We start from the raw sequence: 24,373 nt of genomic DNA, 5'->3' as shown, positions 1-24,373 counted from the left end.
TCTGTATTGAGAGCCAGAGAAGAACAACACTAACAGGTTCGTCTCTGGATGAAACCAACGCCTTTGTCCATCTGTATCAATGAGGAGTTCATACTAACAATTTTTTGCATCATGACCTAGCATCTTTAGCAATGTAGGCATTTTTTTTACTCAAATTGAAGAGTAAAAGTTACTTTTTCATTTTGCTTGTCTATGTTTTCAAATACATTTTTCAACAATGGACTCTATCCTTTCTCTATCTCATTTAAACATTTTTTTATTCTTTCTTAAAATTTTTTTTACTCGTCCTTTCTAATACACTTTTTCATTTTTCTAAGTTAAAAAAAAAAAAAAAAACTTTGCTAATAAATAGTGACACTCCAGACAAACAGAGTCACTGTTCATGGGCAAAATTTTTTTTTTTCTCTATTTTAGAGAGACGAATGGACTTGCATTTTAAGGGTTTATTCTCTAAAATAGAGAAGATAGGCTTTAGCTAAGTCATTGAAGATGCTTATATCATTATTGGGATCTTATTTTTTCCACTTGTTGAAAAGTGAAAACTTCGTCAAGAAAACCCCATTTTTTTTAAGTATATTTCTTTTGGGTTATACTTCTAATTTAATCATGATTTTTTCACTTAAAAATCATAATCCCACCAAAAAATTTCAAATCCAAAAATTCTATCTAAAATTCTTCTTTAATCTTGATTTTTTTTTCTCTCTAAAATATCATAACTTTCAAAATATTTTTCAAATACAGAAATTGTTTAAAATTCTACTTTAATCCAGTTTTCTTGAATTTTTCACTAAAGAAAAATATTTTTCAAATGGAGAAATTTTGTCAAAAATTCTACCCTAATCTTCGTTGATTTTTCTTGAAAAACCATAATTATTTTTCAAATAGTTTACAAATGTAGAAATTTTGCCTAAAATTATACTTCAATCTTAGTTTCATGATTTTCAAATGTAGAAATTTCCATATGTTTTTCATATGCAAAAATTCTACATAAAATGCTGCCTTTATTATGAGTTCTTGAGTTTCTATTGAATAATCATAATTTTTGAAATATTTTCAAACATAGAAATTCTACCGAAATTCTGGTTGCTGATTTTACACCAAAACACCTATTTGAAATTATATTTGAGTTCTCCCACTTTCAAAAGTAATTAAGTGCATGTGGATTCCTCATGTTGAACCAATTTTTCATTATTATATTATAGTAAAAGTCTAGGATAATATCTCCTAATTAATTCATTTTTTATTTCAAATTGCTAGCCTCCATGAATTCTTTCAAAACCTTTCACCATATTTTCCAACATGAACATTCAAATCTTCTACTATAAAAGTAATGTTCCCATTTGTTACCCCTTAAATCAATTCATCCATGTCCTCCAAGAATAATTGCTTAATGGATTCTTCAAACCCTATTTGAGGAACATATAATCTAACTTTGTTAATTATGACCTCAAACTTAAATTATCATGTCTATTAGGCCCTTAAAGCCATTGAGATATCCATGCCAAGTGGGCCTGCAGGTGAGTGTGATTTTATTCGGAATCCGGTAATCAATTTGAGTGTAGCCATATGCATTTTATATGATAAAAAAAGTCATCAAAACTTTTAGGGAAAAATTAATAAATTCTCTAAGGGCATTAGTTTAAGAAATTTTTATAGAAATTTTTTATATGAAAAGAAAAAAAAACTAATTTTTTTGACATTTCTTTTAATATTTCTCATAAAAATTATATCATTTTTTTTATATAAAAAAAAAATGATCCATTAATAAATGCTCTAATGACACCAATTAGTCAAACCTAAAATTTTATTATTTGAGTGACCAAAAGGTATTGTGTTTCCTTATAAGCCGCAGTGTGCCATATTGATGACGTTAGAGTGTCGTGACACATGAATAAGAGTTCTTGAATGTTATTGGATATGTATGGATAAAGAAGTTAATCCAGGAGCATAGGGTTCATATAGTCATATAGATACTTGGACTATGTTGTGTCAAAAGGGGAAACTAATGAAAATATTAGATCTAATGACTAAAAGGGAATAAACATAGTGTGCTTTTAGGAGACTAAGGGGATAGGTGAGCAATTTAAGGAAATTGAACATACAGGATATAAATTATTACATATGTGAAAAGATAAAAATAGAAACTATTACGACTGAAACTTGTACTTCAGAATTTAGAGCACGACCGGCGTGTTAATATCAAGTTTGCCTCAATACTAACATGAACTAACTAAAGCTGAAGGTGGTTATCAAAAATCGTTTCTCGTATTCCTTTTTATTTTCTTGCATAAAAGCCATAATATACAAAATTGATAAAAAAAAAAATCTTGAAACTTCATTTCATTTCGAACTTTGCAAGATTACAACTTGGCTGAAAACTTAAGGTATTTGTGTAAATATTACACAACTAAATGTTTATCAAAACTTTTATTTACAAGCTTAACCCCAAAGACGTACAACTATGGTTCAAAACAAACTAAGGTTCTGAAACACATTTGTGCTCAAAAGTATCAAGTACATCTTGATTCCTCTTATACAACAAAAGAGCTAAACTATTCTAACAAATGAGAATCACAGATTCCTTGCCACCTCTAATACTCTTGTTGCTTCCAAGAAAGAACCTGTGCACTGAAATATAATAGGGTGAGCTGCAAAACTCAATAAGGTTTTAAGCTCCATGAGCATTTAATAAGAATGTATGTAATTCAAATATTTTATAGATATGTCAGCTTTGATAAATAGTCTTCATACTATTCTTAAAATAACCTATGAACTTTTAGATGAAAATACATCATTTTCCTTTCATATAATAATAAAAGGACATAATAAGGAACTTAAACATAATTCAATAACCTTGTCTTTAAATAGACTATAAAATACTTTATCATAAACTTTCTATTAGACTTATAATACATTCAACATACCTTTCTTATCATCATACTTTTTTTTTATAAATTCCAAATAGCTTAATAACTCATCTATAATACATATTAGTTAGTTCAATTATAAGTTTGTCACAACTTTGGGAGGCTTCCAGCACATTGTACTTCCCCACAATGCTAGGAAATCCCAAGATTATATTAGAAAGTATCACACCCTTTTCGGTGTGATCATATCATCAACCATGGGGTCGGTTTGCATTCTCTACAAGTTGGCCATTCCCAACACTTATAATGGCCGATCAAAATTTCCATGAAAATGCCAATACTATAACCCCTACTGGCTGAGTTCAGATCTTAATAATGGAATAACCCAAAAACTATATTTTTTGATAATTATGATTTTACATAAATATTTCATAACAGTAACATATCAACTTCATTCTTAAATATTATGTTTGTGATAAAAGTAATAGCATCAATATGCTAGAATTATCATATATATAGGATTTAACAATTCATGAACATATATCTTTACTTGAATCATGCTTATATGTAATAAATCTAATTAAAAGGTTTTGATGCATAGTAAATTTTTTAAACAATCCTTATACTTATCAAACACACATGTCACATATCCCTTACCTGAAAATAGAAGACGCGAGAGATTTGTATAAGAGGAGCTCAAGTGTTCGCGTTCTCGTTCTCGTCACCTAAATAAAAGACCAAAATTTATCATTAACAAAACTTCCTAAGTATTTAAACCTATACATGAATCACAACCTAACTCTCAAACTCAAGAAAATCTTAATTCTCATCACACAAAGGTTCTCCAAATACAAAATACATTCATCAAACACATTCTGTACCAAACTATAGAGAAACCAAGGCATACAAAATTTATCTATGATCTAGACATACCAAAAGATGAGAATACTAATTTATAGCTCAGAACATTCACCCTAAATTTAGAATTAAATCCTCAAAGTTAGGTATATCATTTACTGTTCACTACTTATCTTAGCAGCATATACCTCATTTATAAAATACAAACGGCTATCTATTCACATCCAATTTTCATGCAAATTTATAGAGTCACTCATTTGGATGTCTAGTAGATATCATATCAATTTCAGAGTCAAAGCGTAAAGCTATAATTTACTAAAAACCATACAAGATAACATACTCAAATCTGTCCCAACACTACAAGAAATCTAGGTTTAGGCGGCGTTTGTTTTAGTGACGTTTTTAAATCCATCGCTATAGGTGGTACATTGCGACATTTCTGACTAGCGCCACTAAAGAGTGTGCCTTTTGTGACGTTTTTAAAAAAACATCATTGTAACCTGGAATAATAGCAACGTTTCTTAAAACATCGCAACAAGTACATTTTCAATGGCATTTATTTGGCTTATAGCAACGTTTTCTTAAAACATCGCTATAGTTATCAATAAAACTTTGTAGTCTTCTCGCCAAAAGAAAAAATAAAGAAATAAAAATCTATAGCGACATTTTGAAAATGTTGCTATATGTTCCCCCCAGAATTTTTGTTCTTCTCGCACAAAGTTTCGCCTATTTTTTCATTTCCCACTTTTTTTTTCTTCTTTTTTTTTCCTACACTTTTTTTTTCTTTTTTTTCTTTGTTCATTTGTCTACCACCTCTCTCTCTCTCCCCATAACTCCTCTTCTCACTCTCCCCTCATTCCGCCACCACCCTCGCTCTAGCCTAGTTGCCGATCTACCATAGCCACCACCCACCACCACTGCCCTCGCCCTAGCCTAGCTGCCAATCTGTTATAACAGAAATTCATTCAGCTCAGAAATTAAACCATTATTTTTATATTAATCCAATTGTTGTGAGGCCATTTCCATTACAACCACGTGTGTGTTAAAATTCATAAGAACTACTCCTAGCATCCAAATTCAAAGAATATGATTAAATCTAGCCTTTTCATGTTGTAAACACTGAATCTGTCACAATGACAGCTTTAACATATTTTCTCACAAAATCATCAAATAATTGCAAATGGCCTTCATTTCAGATGGATATTTTTATACCTATACTATACATGTTAAAATACATTAATAAGCATCAAATTGACCATAATTTCTTCAATCTTTCAAATTGTTAACATAAAACCACAAATTTCAGCTTCTAATAATCAACTTAAAGAACAAAGAAGGGAAACTAAAGCAAACCATTACACCATTAAAATTACCCATAACAGAAAATAATATTATTTACTTACCCACAACTGAAGCTGAATCTTTAATAAGAGTTTGATTTTTTCTTAGAGAGAGATATCTATGGTTTCGATGAGAGAGGGAGGGCTGTTGGTGAGAGAGAGAGAGAGAGGTGTGTGTGTGTGTGTGTGTGTATAATATCGGTGAGAGAAAGGAGTGTTGTTGGTGTGAGATGGTGCTGCAGATTCATGAACAAAGAAAGAGGAAAAGAAAGAACAAAGAAGGAAGAACAAGGGATATACATTCTAGTGCAGCAAAGAAGGGAAAAGAATTTGGGTGGGGCATGTGTTTGCTAAGGGAAAAGTGAGTTGATGACTCACCTTTACAACTTTTAACATTTTTACTTATCACCTTCCCATAGTTCTATATTCTACAAAGGCCCAATGAATAAAATAGTTTTGCATATGTACCTTACCTTTTAAAAACATCTTTCTATATCATTAAAAACAGAGCCTAATCTTTTATAACATCAAAATATCAAAGCCTTATGCACGTAAATTAATTAAGATAATAACAAGCATATAAACCCATAAAATTAATTATGCAATTAGACTAGGATGTTACAGAAATGGTGTAGGAATAGTTATAGATAAAAGTCTTAAATAAATAGTTGTTAAGGTAGGAAAATTGGGAATATAATTATTTTTGTAAAAACTTGTTTTAGGAGAAAAAATAATTTTAAGTCTGAGGTCATAATTTATAAACTGTGGCAAGAATTGTTCAATTTGTTTTTTTTTTTTTTGGGAGATGTTATATTTTATGGCCTATATAGTATTTACCTTGTAGTCAAAGTGACCAACAAATGGGGCCACGTTGATATTTGAACTAGTCAGATTATTACTTTTATTATTTAGGATAAATCACATTTGTTTCTACTAAAAAAAAAGATATATGATAAATCACATTTGAAACATATATTCCAATCAAAACTTATCCTTTTGAGAATTTAAATAAAACCACCACCGCACACTCTTGGTGTGATGGTCACTCCACAAGTATAAGTGCTTGTAGGGTGTGGGGGGCAAGGGCCGGGGTTCAAGTCTTCAGGAGGGAGTTTTACACACATATACACTTAGATTAGGCTAGAATAGAATTCTACCTTGTATATATATATATATATATATATATATATATATATATATAAAAGAATTTAAATAAAACCCATTCAGCAAAAAAGAGAATTTAAATAAAACCCTATAAGTTTGAGATCGTTTTAATTCAAACCATACACTATTTAAGCTAAGAACATTAATGAAAATGCCTTAAAAAATCAAAATAATTTTAAATTAAACAATACACCTATTTATGCTAATGGAATCAATGAAAATGTTTTTTAAAACCAGTATGATTAATGCTTAACACAAGTTTACGTTGTTGGGCTTTAGTATGATGACAAGTACCTTCAACACAAAGTGATAAGTTATAGATTTGAGTCCAGCAATTAATGTCTCAAAAAAAATTGGGGCCAGAGAGAGATTGTTTACGAATCATCTCTCCCCAATTTTGCTATCTTAACTTGTAAGAGTTTGTGCATTGGTGGGTTCCAATTAACTCAATTGATAAAATGTCTAATGGTTGAATAAAAGGTCTAGGACTTAATTCTCATCTACAACAAAACTATACTTTCAAATGTTCACTACTTCTAGTATAATTAAAGCTAGGGGTGTGCATGGGTTGGGTTGAGGGAATTTTTTGACCCAACCCACCATGGTGGGTCAAAAAAAATTCGACCCAACCCGACCCATCACATATGTTCAATCCAACCCAACCCAACCCACATGGGTCGGGTTGAATCCATGGGTTGGACATTTTTTTTATTATTATTAAATTGAACCAATTTTTTTTATTAAGTATATAATATATTTAAATATATATTAAAGAAAGTAATAGGATTTTATATTATATATGTTTGTAGAATTTTATATTATATATTATATTTTATATTACACATGGGTTTTAACTTAAAAAAAATATTTATTAATATATATAATATATATTAAAATATGGGTGGGTCGGGTCGGGTTTGGCAGGTTTGTAATTTTATGACCCAAACTCAACTCGACTCGCTACAAAATTTTTTTTTTTTATAACCCAACCCAACCCACCAAGCCCTAAAAACTGACCCAACCCGGCGGGTTGGGTTGGGTCGGGTTGGGTTTGGCGGGTCTGTGGGTTTTCTGCATACCCCTAATTAAAGCAATATTTTATTTTTGTTTTTATTTAATCATAAAATAATTTGTATTGGCTACAGTAATTGACGAAAATAATAATATATATTAGTATGATAATTAGTCTGATGGCCACAGCAATGAATCAATGATATTATATTCCAATCTTAATCTAATCTTCATTTGCTTTACGCTTCTAATCATTGTCGTAATATGTAAATACGTACACAACTAGCTCTCTTTCTCTCTCTGTCTGTGTGTGTAATAATTCAAGTTACAAGATTGGACAAAAAGAGCTGTATAAGTGTATACCCCCTCTTATAAGTGACAATTTTATGATCTCAGGCTGTGATGTCTAGCCTAGGGGCAAATAATGTGATGGTCATATTGGACAATCACATAGCAAGCCTGGTTGGTGTTGCAGCAGCTCTGATGGTAATGGGTTCTTTGGCGACAAGTATTTCAATCCAGACCTCTGGATTAAGGGACTAACACAGATGGCCACCATCTTTAATGGTGTCTCCAATGTGGTTGGCATGAGCTTGAGGAATGAGCTCCGAGGCCCCAGACAGAATGTGAGTGATTGGTACAGGTAAGTAGGCTTTGGGGGATGGTCTTAAAAGGCTGGGCTTATTTATTTGGACCTTGCCTACAGAATGATCGCATCTAGATACTAGATTCATGTGAAATATACATGAATACATTGTACTAGAGGCATTTGTAAGATGGGAATTGTTTTTTTCCGTTCAATTCCTAGTGTTGATTCTAAGTTCAGATTTGCAAATGAAATGAACTAGGTACATGCAAAAAGGGGCAGAAGCAGTGCATTCAGCAAACTCAGATGTTCTTGTCATTCTCTCAGGCTTGAGTTACGACAAAGACTTGTCATTTCTCCGTAATCAACAAGTAAACCTCACATTCACTGGAAAGCTAGTATTTGAGATGCATTGGTATGGGTTTTCAGATGGACAAGCATGGCTATCCGGCAACCCAAATCAAGTGTGTGGAAGAGTGGTGGATAACATGATGAGATTGTCAGGATTTTTGCTGGACCAAGGTTGGCCATTGTTAGTGAGCGAGTTTGGGATGGACTTAAGAGGAACCAATGTAAATGACAACAGGTATATAAATTGCTTCTTGGCTACAGTGGCTGAACTTGACCTGGACTGGGCCTTATGGACACTTGTTGGGAGTTATTATTTAAGAGAGGGGGTAATTGGGTTAAATGAGGTCTATGGAGTGCTTGACTGGAATTGGTGTGACAATCGAAATTCAAGCTTCTTGCAGAGGATATCTGCTGTTCAATCTCCATTTCGAGGTATAAGTTAATGGTATTCCTTTTTCCTGTTACTTTTTTCTCCCTTACAAAATCAAATCCTCACAGCTGCAATTCAAAGCGTACCCAGAGAAAGATAATTTAGGCATGAGTTAGCGCTTGGTCCTGTTGGGCCTGATAGAGCTTTCGGCCTATTACAAGTCATTTTCTAGTTTTTAGCCATCAAGCCCTTCACCTGTGTGCCTTCAATTCCCAAACTTCGTTTTATAGTTAAACTTTATATGCGTGGACATGGACAGCGTCAATTATAGCCCACTGTGTTCAAGCCCACATGATGTAGAATTATTTAGAATTTAGAAAGAGGGAATTGGTTTAAGAGAACAATGATGTAGACAAGAGAAGAGTGAAATAGTTTCAACCAAGAAATGTATAAATAAATAAAAATGAAAGATATGGAGTAGAAGAGAATAATAGTCATTGAGAAAAGCAATAGTATTTGCATTGCCGTGTAAGTTTGCCAAGGTCGTAATGTTTAATTGGCATTATATATCTTGCTCCTAAAGTAAGAAGATGTAATTTCTAATGGTGCATTTTCCTTACGTTATACAAGCCTGTTGACCACAATCAATTTCTTGGCGTGTTTCCAACAATAATAGGACATTCTCATTCGCATTGCTCAATGCAAAGTGACCAAATTACGAAATAGCCAATACCCACATTATTGATTATCCTCCCTAATCTCAACGGAAAACATCACTATTGGTGCATGGTACAACTACTTTTTTTTTGTTTTTGTTTTTTTGTTGATAGATAATGCATGGTACAAGTAGCTGGTGATTTTTATCCCCATTTACTTGGGTGAGTTGGTACCTCCGGAAGCTATAAGTGCTTGGAAGAGCTCTTAAATGGGAAAAATTATTAGGTACTCCCGGAGTACCATAATGTGTATTTTCTTCTCTCACATAAATGGTGAGTCCCATCATGAATTTAATTAGTGAGATCCACCATTCACGTGAGAGGAGAGACTACACATTTATGGTATTTTAAGAGTACATAATAATTTCTCTCTAAATGGTGGGTTTGAGCTATTAGAATTGCAACAAATATATTATCTTGATATTTCTAATCATTTCAAAAAATAAAAATAAAGAACTTTGCAAATTTTGTGTTTACCTGTTATAGAATTAATTTAATGAGTTTATATAACTTTGGCTTTAAAATAGCATTGGTTAAAATTTAGATACATTCCACAAGTGCAATTCATTACTTTTAATTAAATTCAAACACTTAATTAGGACTGTGTATAGGTTGGATTGGGCAAGTTAGTTAGAAATTTGGGTAGTTTCAATTCGACGGATTTTGTGGGTTAGTTTTAGTTATGTGCCATATACTAAAATTAAACATTTATAAATCATTCATGGATAAAGTTAAGAGTTTGTATTTTTCCTAAATCTTATAACCCATTGAAAGAAGTTGTAGGGATAAAGGACCCAAGAGTATATTTTGGGCCATGGGCTTTGTCCGAGGACGCTTAGTGGTTCGAGGATAGATAGACGATAGGGAAGACATAAGAGTCAGAGAGCCACAAGCAAACTATGATTACGAGGGTTTGAGAAGGTAGTTTAAGGAGGAATGCCTCCTCGGCTAAGTAAAGCAGAGGTCAGAAGGTTTGGTCTGCCCTTAAGAGCAACAGTTCGAAAGGTTCTACTAATAAGGATAAATATTAGGGAAACATAGAATAAGAGGAAGCTAAGAAATGTCTAAGGAAAAACTGCTACCACCGCATTAAATGCTCTGCAGCTAACCCTCTGGCCGCATTAATGTGGAGGTGATACCTGGACAGTGGCAAGCAGCCTTACAGTTACTTCCAAAGATTTCAGGAAAGTGCTAATGGGACAATGATCAAAGCTAACAACTTGACCTACACGTGAAGGGTGGAGATGAAGAAGAGAGTGATATATAATGGAGAAAGAAGCTCTTTACAGGGGGATCGGAAAATTGAGAAGAAAGACTGTACTAACAAAAACTGGACTTGTAATCAAATTAAAAAAAATGTATATAAGAACCAATCTCCTAGGATTGAGCCGAAGACGATTTTCTTTGGATAAAGCCAATATATTTTTGTTTTCTTGTCATTTGGACTCACAATAATTGTTATCCAAATCATTAGAGCCTAGTCTTCCAACCCACTCTCTACAAATTCATTGTATTAGACTCTTTGGGTCTAAATCCTTTTATCTTTTGAGCTTAGGTACCAAATCAAGTCCTTACAGAAGTTATAGGAAGTGAACCACTTCCCCTTAGAATAAAGTACACGCAACCTAAAGCTTTAAACTATGAGTACTTTTTTAACCCTTTTTTTTCCCCCTAAAGATAGAAATAGCTATGGGTACTATAACCATGTCAATGCTTATGAATATTTTAGAAAGTATCATTCATTTTTCATATTAAAATGTGTAAATCATGAAGTTAACAAAATTAAATTAAATTTTATATAAAAGCGGGTTGGGTCTAGCTTGGTGATTTAAGGGGGGAAAAAATCGACTAGATACTCAAACCTTCCTGACACTTTAATAGTTGAACCCGCCAAATTTGCTTAAAAATTAATATACCTCCATATGGGTAGAGCAGAGCAGGTTGGACGATTTGGGCGAATTGTTTCGCAGGCCTATGCACAATTGCATTGAATTGAGGGGTAATTATTGGCTACTCCGATAGTATCATAAATGTGTACTCATTCCTCTCATATAATTATGAATTCTACTAATTAAATTTATAATGAGACCCACAATTCATGTGAGAGGGAGAGTATGCATTTATGATACTCCGGAATATTTAATAATTTTTCTAAATTGAAATAGTCTTAAAAAGGAATATTGTACTACACTATACTTCATTAAAGAATACAATTATGTATTTGGAGTTAATTAGAAAATTACCCTATCGACATTTGACACCTCATGATATATATATATATATATGTATGTGAATTTTACTAATATGTGTCTTAAAGGGCACACAATAATTATTCATTTTTAAAAATTTTTTTTTTTAAAATTAAAAAAATATTAGCAATTTTTTCAATTTTCGAATTTTTTTTTTACCATATATATATATATATATATATATATTAATGAGCAGTTATTGTCAGACTCACTTTAATGGAAGTAAATGATGGCTTGGAGGATAGACCGAAAGAGAGAGATGGTGTGGGTTTAGAGAAGACCTATTTTTTATTAATATTTTTTCAATATAAAGGCTTTTATGCTAGACTTTGATTTCATCCCAACACATCTTCCATAGTAGAAACAAATTCATCAAAATGGGGAGGTTCTTTTTCTTTGCCTTCTTCTCCCTTGTGTCTCTTACAGTAATCTTCCCCACTGTGATACCACAAAGCAAGCCTGTGATGGCTCTGCCTCTGTACACCAATTCAAGGTGGATTGTGGACGAAGGAGGGCAAAGGGTGAAGCTTGCATGTGTGAATTGGGTTTCACATCTGGAACCCATGGTGACTGAGGGCCTTAGCAAGCAGCCCATGGATGCCATCTCCAAGAACATTGCTTCCATGGGATTCAACTGTGTTAGGCTCACTTGGCCTCTTTTCTTGGTCACCAATGACTCACTGGCTTCTGTAACTGTGAGACAGTCCTTTCAGAGTCTTGGTCTGTCTGAATCCATTTCTGGAATCCAGGTCAACAACCCTTCCATCATTGATCTTCCCCTCATAAAAGCTTACCAGGTAAAGTAGCTACGGCCCCTTTTTCCCAATTTTTTTTTGAATGACGTAAAAAAGAAAAAGAAAAAAGTGGACTTTAGAACCTTGGCATCCTTATCTTTTGTTTTGTTTTTTATATAAATAGACAAATCATGGGTTTTAAGGTTTATTCTAGAACGAACTCAGCCTATATAGCAGGAATTCTAGTGCTTACATAAAGAAGCACAATATTTACCAAAATTATCTTAACTGTGGCAAATTTTGATTGATTGATTTAACTTTCACGTGAACGTAACTGTGGCAAGAATTGTGCAATTTGTTTTTTTTGGGTGATGTTATATTTTATGGCCTATATAGTATTTACCTTGTAGTCAAAGTGACCAACAAATGGGGCCACGTTGATATTTGAACTAATCAGATTATTACTTTTATTATTTAGAATAAATCACATTTGTTTCCAAAAAAAAAAGAAAAAAAAGAAGAAGATATATGATAAATCACATTTGAAACATATATTCCAATCAAAACTTATCCTTTTGAGAATTTAAATAAAACCCATTCAACAAAAAAGAGAATTTAAATAAAACCCTATAAGTTTGAGATCGTTTAATTCAAACCATACACTATTTAAGCTAAGAACATTAATGAAAATGCCTTAAAAAAAATCAAAATAATTTTAAATTAAACCATACACCTATTTATGCTAATGGAATCAATGAAAATGTTTTTGAAAAACAGTATGATTAATGTTTAACACAAGTTTACGTTGTTGGGCTTTAGTATGATGACAAGTACCTTCAACGCAAAGTGATAAGTTATAGATTTGAGTTCAGCAATTAATGTCTCAAAAAAAATTGGGGCGTTGTTTACTAATCATCTCTCCCCAATCTTGCTATCTTAACTTGTAAAAGTTTGTGTATTGGTGGGTTCCAGTTAACTCAATTAATAAAGTGCTTAATGGTTGAGTAAAAAATTTAAGGTTTAATTCTCAACTACAACAAAACTATACTTCCAAATGTTTTCTTCTTCTAGTATAGTTAAAGCTATATTTTATTTTTTGTTTTTATTTAATCATAAAATAATTCTTATTGGCTACAGCCTACAGTGATTGACGAAAATAATAATATAAATTAGTATGATAATTAGTCTGATGGCCACAACAATGAATCAATAATATTATATTCTAATCTTAATCTTATCTGCATTTGCTTCACGCTTCTAATCATTGTCGTAATATGTAAATACGTACACAACTAGCTCTCTTTCTCTCTGTCTGTTTATATATATATAAAATTCAAGTTACAAGATTGGACGAAAAGAGCTGTATAAGTGTATACCCCCTCTTATAAGTGACATTTTTATGATCTCAGGCTGTGGTGTCTAGCCTAGGGGCAAATAATGTGATGGTCATATTGGACAATCACATAAGCAAGCCTGGTTGGTGTTGCAGCAGCTCTGATGGTAATGGGTTCTTTGGCGACAAGTATTTCAATCCGGACCTCTGGATTAAGGGACTAACACAGATGGCCACCATCTTTAATGGTGTCTCCAATGTGGTTGGCATGAGCTTGAGGAATGAGCTCCGAGGCCCCAGACAGAATGTGAGTGATTGGTACAGGTAAGTAGGCTTTGGGGGATGGTCTTAAAAGGCTGGGCTTATTTATTTGGACCTTGCCTACAGAATGATCACATCTAGATACTAGATTCATGTTAAATATACATGACTACATTGTACTAGAGGCATTTGTAAGATGGGAATTGTTTTTTTCCTTTCAATTCCTAGTTTTGATTCTAATTTCAGATTTGCAAATGAAATGAACTATAGGTACATGCAAAAAGGGGCAGAAGCAGTGCATTCAGCAAACTCAGATGTTCTTGTCATTCTCTCAGGCTTGAGTTACGACAAAGACTTGTCATTTCTCCGTAATCAACAAGTAAACCTCACATTCACTGGAAAGCTAGTATTTGAGATGCATTGGTATGGGTTTTCAGATGGACAAGCATGGCTATCCGGCAACCCAAATCAAGTGTGTGGAAGAGTGGTGGATAACATGATGAGATTGTCAGGATTTTTGCTGGACCAAGGTTGGCCATTGTTAGTGAGCGAGTTTGGGATGGACTTAAGAGGAACCAATGTAAATGACAACAGGTATATAAATTGCTTCTTGGCTACAGTGGCTGAACTTGACCTGGACTGGGCCTTATGGACACTTGTTGGGAGTTATTATTTAAGAGAGGGGGTAATTGGATTAAATGAGGTCTATGGAGTGCTTGACTGGAATTGGTGTGACAATCGAAATTCAAGCTTCTTGCAGAGGATATCTGCTGTTCAATCTCCATTTCGAGGTATAAATTAATGGTATTCCTTTTTCCTGTTACTTTTTTCTCCCTTACAAAATCAAATCCTCACAGCTGCAATTCAAATTTGTTCCTAAACTTCAAGTCTGAGGTCATAATTTTTCTGGTTTCATAACGAGTTAGATAATCATCGATACTAACGTTGTAATATAACCAAATTGTGCTCATGTGACTTGCAGGGCCAGGCATATCAGAAACTAATCTACACAAAGTGATTTTCCATCCTTTAACGGGTCTCTGCGTCCTAAGAAAATCATTGTTTGAACCATTAAGGTTAGGTCCCTGCACTGACTCTGAAGGCTGGAGCTACTCAGCCCAGAAAACTTTAACATTAAAGGGAACATACTTCTGCTTACAAGCAAATGAACTGGAAAATCCAGCAAAGCTTGGTATAATTTGCACAGACAGTACTTCAAAGTGGGAAACCATCTCAGATTCTAAAATGCATCTCTCAACAAAGGTTAACAATGGTTCTACCGCTTGCCTAGATGTAGACTCCGAAAATACCATTGTTGTGAGTACCTGCAAATGCTTGAGTAGAGATAACATGTGTGACCCAGGGAGCCAGTGGTTCAAGCTTGTTGACAGCACAAGAAGTTCAAGTTCTATAAAATCCTTTCTTCAGATGGACTCGATATTGGCTTTGCCTGGTAAAGATTTTGTATGGAAGTTGTTGAGATCAGCATTAGAGTAACAGGCAAAGGGAAGCAAGGGGAAGCAACCAAACAAGTCATTCACAATTGAAAAAAAAAAAACAATTCAGGATAGAAAATGGTGAATCTTCCCAATTTGCACACAGATGTTGGACTTGTTTTTTTTTTTTTTTGATAAGAAGATGTTGGACTTGTTAATCTCACAGGAAATTTCATTTTGTAAATAGAATAAAATAATGATAAAGGTTAATTATATCCTGTCTAATTTCTTTAGTTTAATTATTGGGCTAATTTGCAGCGTAAATATCAACCATAGCATGCTGATACCCGTTCACTTTTTCCTCTGAAACAGAGCATTGATGTTGTTGGTTACAAAATCTTACATTATATGCTACTCGATTCAATTAATTCCGTGATAATAATGGATTGCTCAAAAGCTTAGGAAAGAAGAAAACCAATTCCTATTTCATCTTCAAATTCTTATACCTTACAAAATAATTTTGACAAATTTAAGGCATGTCCACAAGATTAGGGCACTCAGAATGATTTCCAACTTAAATCAGCCAAAAAAGAAAAAAGAAAAAGAACAAGGTCTAAAATTGAATACTACATCTAGTGGCAGAGCATCTGTTAGGTTTTAGATTGGTGGCTACATTCTTGTGTTAAGCAAAATATTGTAAAGTTTATATTTAAATTAAGTTTGGTTTGTATTAAGTCGAGTCCAAAAAGCATAGTTTTAAAAACCGGACTAGACCGGCCCGTCCGACCGGGAAAACTGGTGCAGTCCGGTCCGGTTAAATACCTTAAAACCGGTCAATAACCGGTCAAAAACCGGAAAACCGGGAAAAACCGGTCAAAAACCAAAAATTTTGAAAAAAACGGTTTTATTCTCAGTTCGGTTTTTAAAACCATGCCAAAAAGTATAATTTAAAAAATTAAGCTTTAGAAGACTCGCTCAAGAAAATATATTCTTCCTCGATTGAAACACAAACTGGAAGTTAGTAGGATCTTTGCTTGACTCTCGCTCAATCAAGAGAGTAAGAGAGGCTACCATTCAACAATAGATGAGCCAAACCTCCTTGAACTTAAAGAGTTCTATATTTGTCACGATTGAAGTATAAAGAAAAAAAAAAACTCTAAATAAACATCTATTTAGTATTAAAAAATTATAAATATACAAAATCGTTATTTTTAAATACATTAAGATGCAATTATCTACCAACAAACACAAAAACAAAAATAAAAAATAAAAAAGTTTAAAAAAAAAAAAAAATACTAGACTGGCTAGGATTTTTTTTTGTTGAAGTTAGAGCATTCACAATTGTGGTGCTAAATTTTTTAGTTTTTAGCACCTCAAAAGCTACTTTATTTATTTTACTACCAAACTTTACAGTACACCTAATATCAAAAGTTTTTTTTATCAATTCATTTAATATAATATAAACAACTCATTAAAATAATAAGGAAGATAGATAGTTTGAGTTTTTTAATTGAAAAAAAAGATATAATTTTAATAAAATATTGTATTTAATTTACTGAAGGAAGTGCTAGCTGAGACTCATCGTAATTGCTTATATAGTCAAGATTTACCTAATAAAGCCACACATCCACATAATTTGGGATATCACAATCTCTCACGTTGTGCTGTGATGTAATTGAGCCACATGGTTGTCATACCAGGTTTGCTCTCATACCATTTATAACAACTTAAAAAAAATACTAGTTATATCTGTGTTGTATTCTAAAAGTATTAGTCAAATTATAATTGAAGTTCCTCATAATCACTTATATAACCAAAATCTACTTAATAAATATCCAATATGAGACTCAACATGTTAAATAACCTAGGTGACCTAGTAAAGGCATGAGATGGGTCTCAGTAAAAATCCATACAATACACACTTGTACAAACCAATCTATTAAAATCATATATAACGCAGATTTGGCTAATGTTTGGTTAAAAATTTCTTCTCACTTTAGTGTTCTCCTCGTGGTAAAAAGCTTCCCGAGAGTTCTTGGACAACTGTAGTTCAACAGGAGACTATAAGTCTATACCTTAGACGTTCTCCATGACTATAGATGGGCAAAACACCCATGGGACTTCAATTCCTCGCAATTACCATCCCCCTTTTTTTATCAAAAAACTCTGCAAGCATGGTTAATTATAGGATATTCAGTCAACCCCATAGTCTCTCGTAGCATCATACAATATTCTTATTACCTTCTCCATATGACACGTACAGGATTGCTTTTCTTTTCAAATAGGAAATAGTCTCTTAGTGACTAACACTCAATCCATAAAGTCGCTGCAAATTATTTTATTACATTTTTCTACAACTCTAATACGATAAATTGTGAGTGGTTAATCATTACTTATATATAGGCTAATTTTTTTTTTCACCACCACGGCACAATTGTGGGAAGAAGTTGCCGTCTTAGACTTTTCCATAAAATCATCCACCTTTCAAAATAATACTTTTTCTTCACAAGCTATATCCATGTGACAGGTTGCCCTTATCACACTCACACATTGCTCTTGTAGTTCGGGAATATTGTTTCCTTTTTTCAGATGAGAGGTAGGGCCCATCGAGCAAAAACAAACTTAAGAAGTTGGAATTTAATCATCACCTTACTTCATAGTTTAGGGTGAAAAACATTAGGGTGCAAACAAAGCATAACAAAGACCATAATTTAGAGTACAAAATGTGCATTCAAAAAGTTTAGAATGCAAAGTGTAATATATAGAGTTTAAAATTTCCTTCAAAATTTAATTAATAAATTTTCATATTAAAAAGTGAGAAGAATAGATTATATGTAGAAAATTATTTTTTAACTAATATATATATATATATAAAATCTCTCAATTTAGTTGTCGTCTTAGGTCCCAAGATACATCGGGTTGGCAAAAGACTAAAAAGTAAAATTGTGCCTTGCGTTATATAGCTATAGCCTATATGTATTTTTGTACTTAAATGTTTTTTTTTAAGAATATTTTTGTACTTAATTTAATTGTACTAATTAACAAAAATTAAATAAACTACGGGCCTATGAAAAGGTTTATTATGGAAATTAGCAATAGCATCCATCATAAAGTAAGTTGACGCGTTTATAATAACCCTGCTCCCTAACTTTGAAATTGAAGAAGTATTGCGTAATTCCTGAGTATGGTAACATTTTATAGTTAACCTTATCATAACTTTAATTAGTGGAGTTTACCGTGAGTGTTAAAAGAGGAAGTACCATGTTATCATACTTTGAGAATACTTAATATTTACTTATGAAATTGTATTTATGTCATACCGTCATGATTTACTTAGGGATAAAGTTTAACTACAAAATTGGTTGTAGTCTAAGGCTAAAAGCTTACAACTTTATTCAATAAAATAAATATTACTACATATTTTAAAAATCTAATCGTTGAATTGCATGTTCTTTACGCTTTTAATATATATGTCAAATTTTGAGTCAAACGGATAGTATTTACTGCATGATTTATAAACTTATATTTTACGCATAATTTTAAACTACAAAAACTTCAATTTAAATAATTTATTGATGACATAACTATTGATCTCTAATTTTCTAGAAATTTTGCAAGCTAGAGTATATAAGAAGAATATGTAATCCAGTAATGAATTTGTTAAAATTCACCTCTAATAATTAAAAACATATTGAGTAAAACTATAAGTTTGTAGCTTAAAGTTACAACTAATTTTATAACTAAATTTTATCCTTTAACTAGATGCCAGAATTTCTTAATATGGAAACTATAAATAGTAAAATTAAACTTAATAAGGGGTTTTGATTTGAATTATGTTTACACTCTAAAACTGAAAACTAAGGGTTCATTTGGTAATGTTGTTTAAATTTTTTAGAAATACGTGTGAGTGAAAAAGTATTGTGAAAATACGTGTTGTGTTGTTTAAATAACGAAAACTATTGTTTAAATATTCCTACTAAACACCCCCTAAGTGTCTTAATTTCATGATAAAGAGCAATAATTATGAAGTGGATGCCATATGTCATTGAATAAGATATATAGACTCAAATCTTACCTGCAAAAAAAAAAAAAAACCAATTAGTCTCGTAATCTTGTGATAAAGAGCAATTATCGCAACGACAAGGTATCATAGAAAATAAGTATTGAGTCACAATAACCTTCATAAAAAATATTTCACAACGGTTGAGGTGACAAATTATGAATGACAGATTGATGTTAAAATGAAGTTAGTTATAGATTCATATAAGAATCAATAAAAAACTATCAACTTAATATTGTTGAAAATATTGTTATTTATGTAGCATTACTCATTAATAGGCGGTCTCTATATCGCAAGTAACAGAAGATAGAAACTTAATGCTCAAGATTAGTTATGAAAGAATTGAGAGATAAAAACATTGGGGTTTTATTATTTATTAATTTTTTATTTCAATAAGGCCTTTTATCTCTCTTTCATTCCAACACTTCCATAGTTCAAACAAACTCAACGTGGGGAGGTTGTTTTAGTTCTCCTTCTTCTCCCATTACCTTTTACTTTCATAAAAGGCTTTCAGCTCTCTTTCATCCGAACACTTCTCCTGTCCCAAAAAAAAAAAAAAAAAAAACTCAATATGAGGAGGATCTTTTTGTTTACCTTCTTCTTCTTTGTATTTCTTCTAGTAATTTCTCTCCCTCGCAAGCCTATGATCAGCAAGCCTCCTGAGAGCAAGCCTACGATAGTTCTACCTCTATATACCAATTCAAGGTGGATTGTGGACGAAGGAGGGAAACGGGTGAAGCTAGCATGCGTTAATTGGGTGTCACATCTGGAACCCATGGTGGCTGAGGGCCTTAGCAAGCAGCCCATGGATGCAATCTCCAAGAAGATTGTATCCATGGGATTCAACTGTGTTAGGCTCACTTGGCCACTTTTTTTGGTCACCAATGACTCATTGGCTTCTCTCACTGTAAGACAGTCCTTTCAGAGTCTTGGGCTGTTTGAATCTATTGCCGGAATCCTGGCCAACAACCCCTCCATCATTGATCTCCCCCTCATAAAAGCTTACCAGGTAAAATACCTACACCCCTCTTAACAAATTTTTTTTTGACATCGTAAACATGCGAGAGAAAAGAGAAGAGAACTTTATAAACTGGAATCCTTATCTTTTAGGTTTTTTGTTTTTAATATTTGAATAGATCTTATGAAATACATGGGCATTTAACGTTAGGCTTCTTCATGGGTTTGGTTTGATCTAGAATAAACTCAGCTTAGTGTGGACTTCGTGTTCAAATTGACCTGTACAATAAAACTTGCTCAATGCTCAATGTATATATAATATGTTCCAGTTACATGATGAGACCTGTTTATCCCCTCTTATATTCGACAATTCATATCTCAGGCTGTGGTGTCTAGCCTAGGGGCAAATAATGTGCTGGTCATCTTGGACAATCGCATAAGCAAGCCCGGTAGCTCTGATGGTAATGGGTTCCTTGGCAACCAGTATTTCGATCCGGACCTCTGGATGAAGGGACTAACTCGGATGGCGACCATCTTTAATGGTGTCACCAATGTGGTTGGCATGAACTTGAGGAATGAGCTCCAAGGCTCCAGAAAGAATGTGAATGATTGGTATAGGTAAGTGAGCTGTGGGAGATGGTCTTTAAAGGCAGGACTTATTTGTGACATTGGAATTGATTTTTCAGTTTAATTTGTAGTGTTGATTCTGATTTCATGTATGTAAATGAAATGAACTAGGTACATGGAAAAAGCTGCTGAAGCAGTGCATTCAGCAAACCCAGACGTTCTTGTCATTATCTCCGGCTTGAGTAACGGCAATGACTTGTCATTTCTTCGCAATCAACAAGTAAACCTCACATTCACCAGAAAGCTAGCATATGAGGTGCACTGGAATGGGTTATCAGATGCAAAGGCGTGGGAATCTGGCAACCAAAACGAAGTATGTAAGAGAGAGGTGGATAATTTCATGAGATTGTCAGGATTTTTGTTGGATCAAGGTTGGCCATTGTTAGTGAGTGAGTTTGGGATGGACCTAAGAGGAACCAATGTAAATGACAACAGGTATATGAATTGCTTCATAGGTGTAGTGGCTGAACTTGACCTGGACTGGTCCTTAAGGACACTTGTTGGAAGTTACTATATAATAGAGGGGGTAATTGGGTTCAATGAGTACTATGGAGTGCTTGACTGGAATTGGTATGGAAATCGAAACTCAAGCTTCTTGCAAAGGATCTCTGCTCTCCAATCTTCTGTTCGAGGTATGATGGTATTCCATTTTTCCTTTCTCAAAATCAAATCTTCACAGCTGCAATTCAAATTGGTTCCTAATAAGTCTGAGATCATAAGTTGGTTAGAGACTCAATTGTAACATAACCAAGATTGAACTCATGTGACTTGCAGGGCCAGGCCTACCTGAAGATAATCTACACAACGTGATTTTTCATCCAGTAACAGGTCTCTGTGTGCTTAGAGAATCAATTTATTTGCCCCTCAAGCTTGGCACTTGCAATAAATCCGAAGCCTGGAACTACCTACCACGGAGAACTTTAACATTAAAGGGAACAGATTTTTGTATACAAGCATTTAGACTGGGAGAACCAGCAATGTTGGGTTACACTTGCGCCCTCTCTAGTTACCAATGGGAAACCATCTCAGATTCTAAAATGCATCTCTCATCGAAGGTTTTCAATGGCTCCAGAGCATGCCTAGATGTAGATTCCAAAAATACAGTTGTTGTAAACAGTTGCAAGTGCTTGAGTAGAGATAACATGTGTGACCCAGGGAGCCAGTGGTTCAAGCTTGTTGACAGCACAAGTTCAAGTTATACAAGTCCCGCTCTTGAGCTAGACACGGCCTTCGCTTATCCTTATCGATGTAAGTATTTTGTATATATGGAAGTTGTTGAGATCAGCTTTAAACCTCAAATGTTTTTGAACAATCCAAGGCACTTCCATAAGATTAGGTCACTCATAAGGATTTCTGACTTAAATCAGCCAACAATAATAGAAAGAGGTTTAAAATTTACCATTAGACCCTGTGATATTTCAATCTTGTTAGGTTTTAGATTGTTGGCTAAATTAAGTTTGGTTTGTATTATATCAAGTCAAGAAGTAGAATCTCAAAAAATCAATTTTTGGAAGACCCTCACTTGACATTTGATCATCCAAAACTGAAACTGGAAGTTCACAAAACCTCACTCAGCCAAGATTACCTAAACAATAAATGAACTTTGTTGTGTTGCCTATGAAACCTAATTTTCTCTATATAAACCTATTCTTGCTCCAAAAAGATAAATTGAAAGGCTGTCATACAAGAGTAGATCTATTAGCTAAACATTCTCGAGTCTAAAGAGTTCTAAACTCCTCTCCCTTGAATGTTCACCTTGTGAGGTCTTTTTACAAGTTTTCTTATAGAATTTCTTATTCAAAACTGTAAAAATTAATATTTTGTAATTTAATTTGTTCTATAATAGTAATAAAGTTATTCAAACAAGGTTTCACTCGATGTATTCTATGATTGTAATAAAGTTATTCAGAATTAAAATGAAAAAGTCAAATTCATTTTCAAGCATGGTAAATACTCAAAGATTACAACTTATAATCGATATAAAATAATAGAGGCCTTGCAATCAATTTTGCAAATCTCCTATTGCACCATGTCATTATTCTTTCCTTCTTCTCAAAAAAAAAAAAAACAAGTAATTATTCTTTCTCATTCTTTTTTTTCTTCACTTTGTTCAACCTTTCATCTTATTCAACCTATGCTTGATTAAATTTTCCATTTCATTCCCTTTATTCATTCTTAAATTCTCTCCTTTAGAAAACTTTAAATTCTACATTCACTTTGTTCAAAACTTTCATGTACTTCAACTACTGTCTTCTTGACTTTCTAATTAGATAAAGTAAAATTATTCTTTTTGAAACTATTCTTCATCTATCTTTTTTTTTTTTTTTTTTCATATAAATTTCTTGATACTCTCTTTCCATCGCTCTCTTCCATTCATTACATATTCTATCCATAACAAAAAAAAGGTCAATAATCTCTATTTCTTTGTATTTGTTTCTCTTTTAGTAGCTTTTATTTTATAAATTGTTTCTACCATTTTTGTTTTTGTTTTTGTTTGGTTTACTAATTGTTCTTTTTGTTATTGTTGATTTAATTGATGCATCCCATTTGTTTCTCTTCGTGGCAGATCGGTATACTATGTAATTCAAGCGTTTTGGTGTATTCATTTCCAATCACAGGTTCTCTCTATGTATCACTTTGGTTTGATTTGAGTTTGAGTTCATAATTTTTGAATTATATGGCTTTGCTAATTTTGGTTTATTTTTTAATTAATTATTTTGAGTAGACAAATATGTAGTTTTTGCGGAAAAAGTACTCTCAATAGTTTCGCAAAAGTAAGCTGTTCTCCAAATGGATCCAATTAATCATTGTTAAGTAACAATTTGTTGATATGACATTTTGTGTGTGTGTGTGTGTGTGTTTTTTTTTTTTGCAAAAAAAATGTCATATTGTATCTTTGATTTGTATCATTATGATCTTAATATATTCAATAACAAAGATCATACTCATAATTCTATACTAACACTTATTTAGACAAAAACAATGACTAATCAAATAAAAATGATCAGATGAGTGATATATTTTAGTTTGTATATTTAGAATATTATTATTATTTTTTAAATTCTTTTAATGATACATATTAAAGCCTAATTATGATGTCAGTATTTATTTATTTTATAGTAATTTTGGATAAATAGATTTGCAATTTTTGCAAAGAAAGTACTCTTAAAAGATTATCAACGGATAACAGCAAAAAAAAATTTCTTCTAATTTGTCTCATTTTTGAGCAACAATTGCTTATATGTCATTTTAAGTAAAAATGATTATGACAAGATGACTGTTTTTTTAAAAGAAGGCTAAATTACAAAGTTTGTCTCCATTTTTTACATCATATCTCAATTTTGTCCATAATATTTTAATTGTGCCAATTTGGTATCTAACATTTTCAATGTTATATCAATTTGGTATCTACTGTTATCTTTTAGATGAAAAAATGTGACTTATCAAACGGAA

The 24,373-nt window shown here is 32.7% G+C and overlaps 2 protein-coding genes and 1 pseudogene across 2 annotated transcripts; all 3 read left to right on the top strand.

Moving 5' to 3' along the window:
- Window positions 1–7,642: 7,642 nt before the first annotated feature.
- Window positions 7,643–8,690, top strand: LOC142628291 (glycosyl hydrolase 5 family protein-like; annotated as a pseudogene).
- Window positions 8,691–11,722: 3,032 nt separating this feature from the next.
- LOC142628290 (glycosyl hydrolase 5 family protein-like) lies at window positions 11,723–15,549 on the top strand. The gene is made up of 4 exons (XM_075802384.1): window positions 11,723–12,309; window positions 13,656–13,903; window positions 14,111–14,631; window positions 14,823–15,549. Exons 1-4 carry the CDS (start codon window positions 11,890–11,892, stop codon window positions 15,335–15,337), a joined length of 1,704 nt encoding a protein of 567 aa, XP_075658499.1. The 5' UTR covers window positions 11,723–11,889; the 3' UTR covers window positions 15,338–15,549.
- A 4,317-nt stretch (window positions 15,550–19,866) lies between these two features.
- LOC142629797 (glycosyl hydrolase 5 family protein-like) lies at window positions 19,867–23,768 on the top strand. Its single transcript, XM_075803836.1, has 5 exons — window positions 19,867–20,345; window positions 20,676–20,911; window positions 21,032–21,552; window positions 21,695–22,168; window positions 23,487–23,768. Exons 1-5 carry the CDS (start codon window positions 19,908–19,910, stop codon window positions 23,501–23,503), a joined length of 1,686 nt encoding a protein of 561 aa, XP_075659951.1. The 5' UTR covers window positions 19,867–19,907; the 3' UTR covers window positions 23,504–23,768.
- Window positions 23,769–24,373: the final 605 nt, after the last annotated feature.

This window comes from Castanea sativa, chromosome 3 (genome assembly GCF_040712315.1).
Source record: "Castanea sativa cultivar Marrone di Chiusa Pesio chromosome 3, ASM4071231v1".
In the NCBI taxonomy this organism is placed as follows: domain Eukaryota; kingdom Viridiplantae; phylum Streptophyta; class Magnoliopsida; order Fagales; family Fagaceae; genus Castanea; species Castanea sativa.
This window is presented reverse-complemented; position numbering and strand designations above follow the sequence as displayed.

What these genes read in the sequence shown, in the direction of transcription:
- LOC142628290 (XM_075802384.1), top strand. Translation starts at nt 11,890, where the DNA reads ATGGGGAGGTTCTTTTTCTTTGCCTTCTTCTCCCTTGTGTCTCTTACA. An exon ending in CCCTCATAAAAGCTTACCAG is followed by an intron (nt 12,310 to 13,655) that starts GTAAAGTAGCTA and finishes TTATGATCTCAG; the next exon opens with GCTGTGGTGTCTAGCCTAGG. An exon ending in TGTTCAATCTCCATTTCGAG is followed by an intron (nt 14,632 to 14,822) that starts GTATAAATTAAT and finishes TGTGACTTGCAG; the next exon opens with GGCCAGGCATATCAGAAACT.
- LOC142629797 (XM_075803836.1), top strand. Translation starts at nt 19,908, where the DNA reads ATGAGGAGGATCTTTTTGTTTACCTTCTTCTTCTTTGTATTTCTTCTA. An exon ending in AATGTGAATGATTGGTATAG is followed by an intron (nt 20,912 to 21,031) that starts GTAAGTGAGCTG and finishes GAAATGAACTAG; the next exon opens with GTACATGGAAAAAGCTGCTG. An exon ending in TCTCCAATCTTCTGTTCGAG is followed by an intron (nt 21,553 to 21,694) that starts GTATGATGGTAT and finishes TGTGACTTGCAG; the next exon opens with GGCCAGGCCTACCTGAAGAT.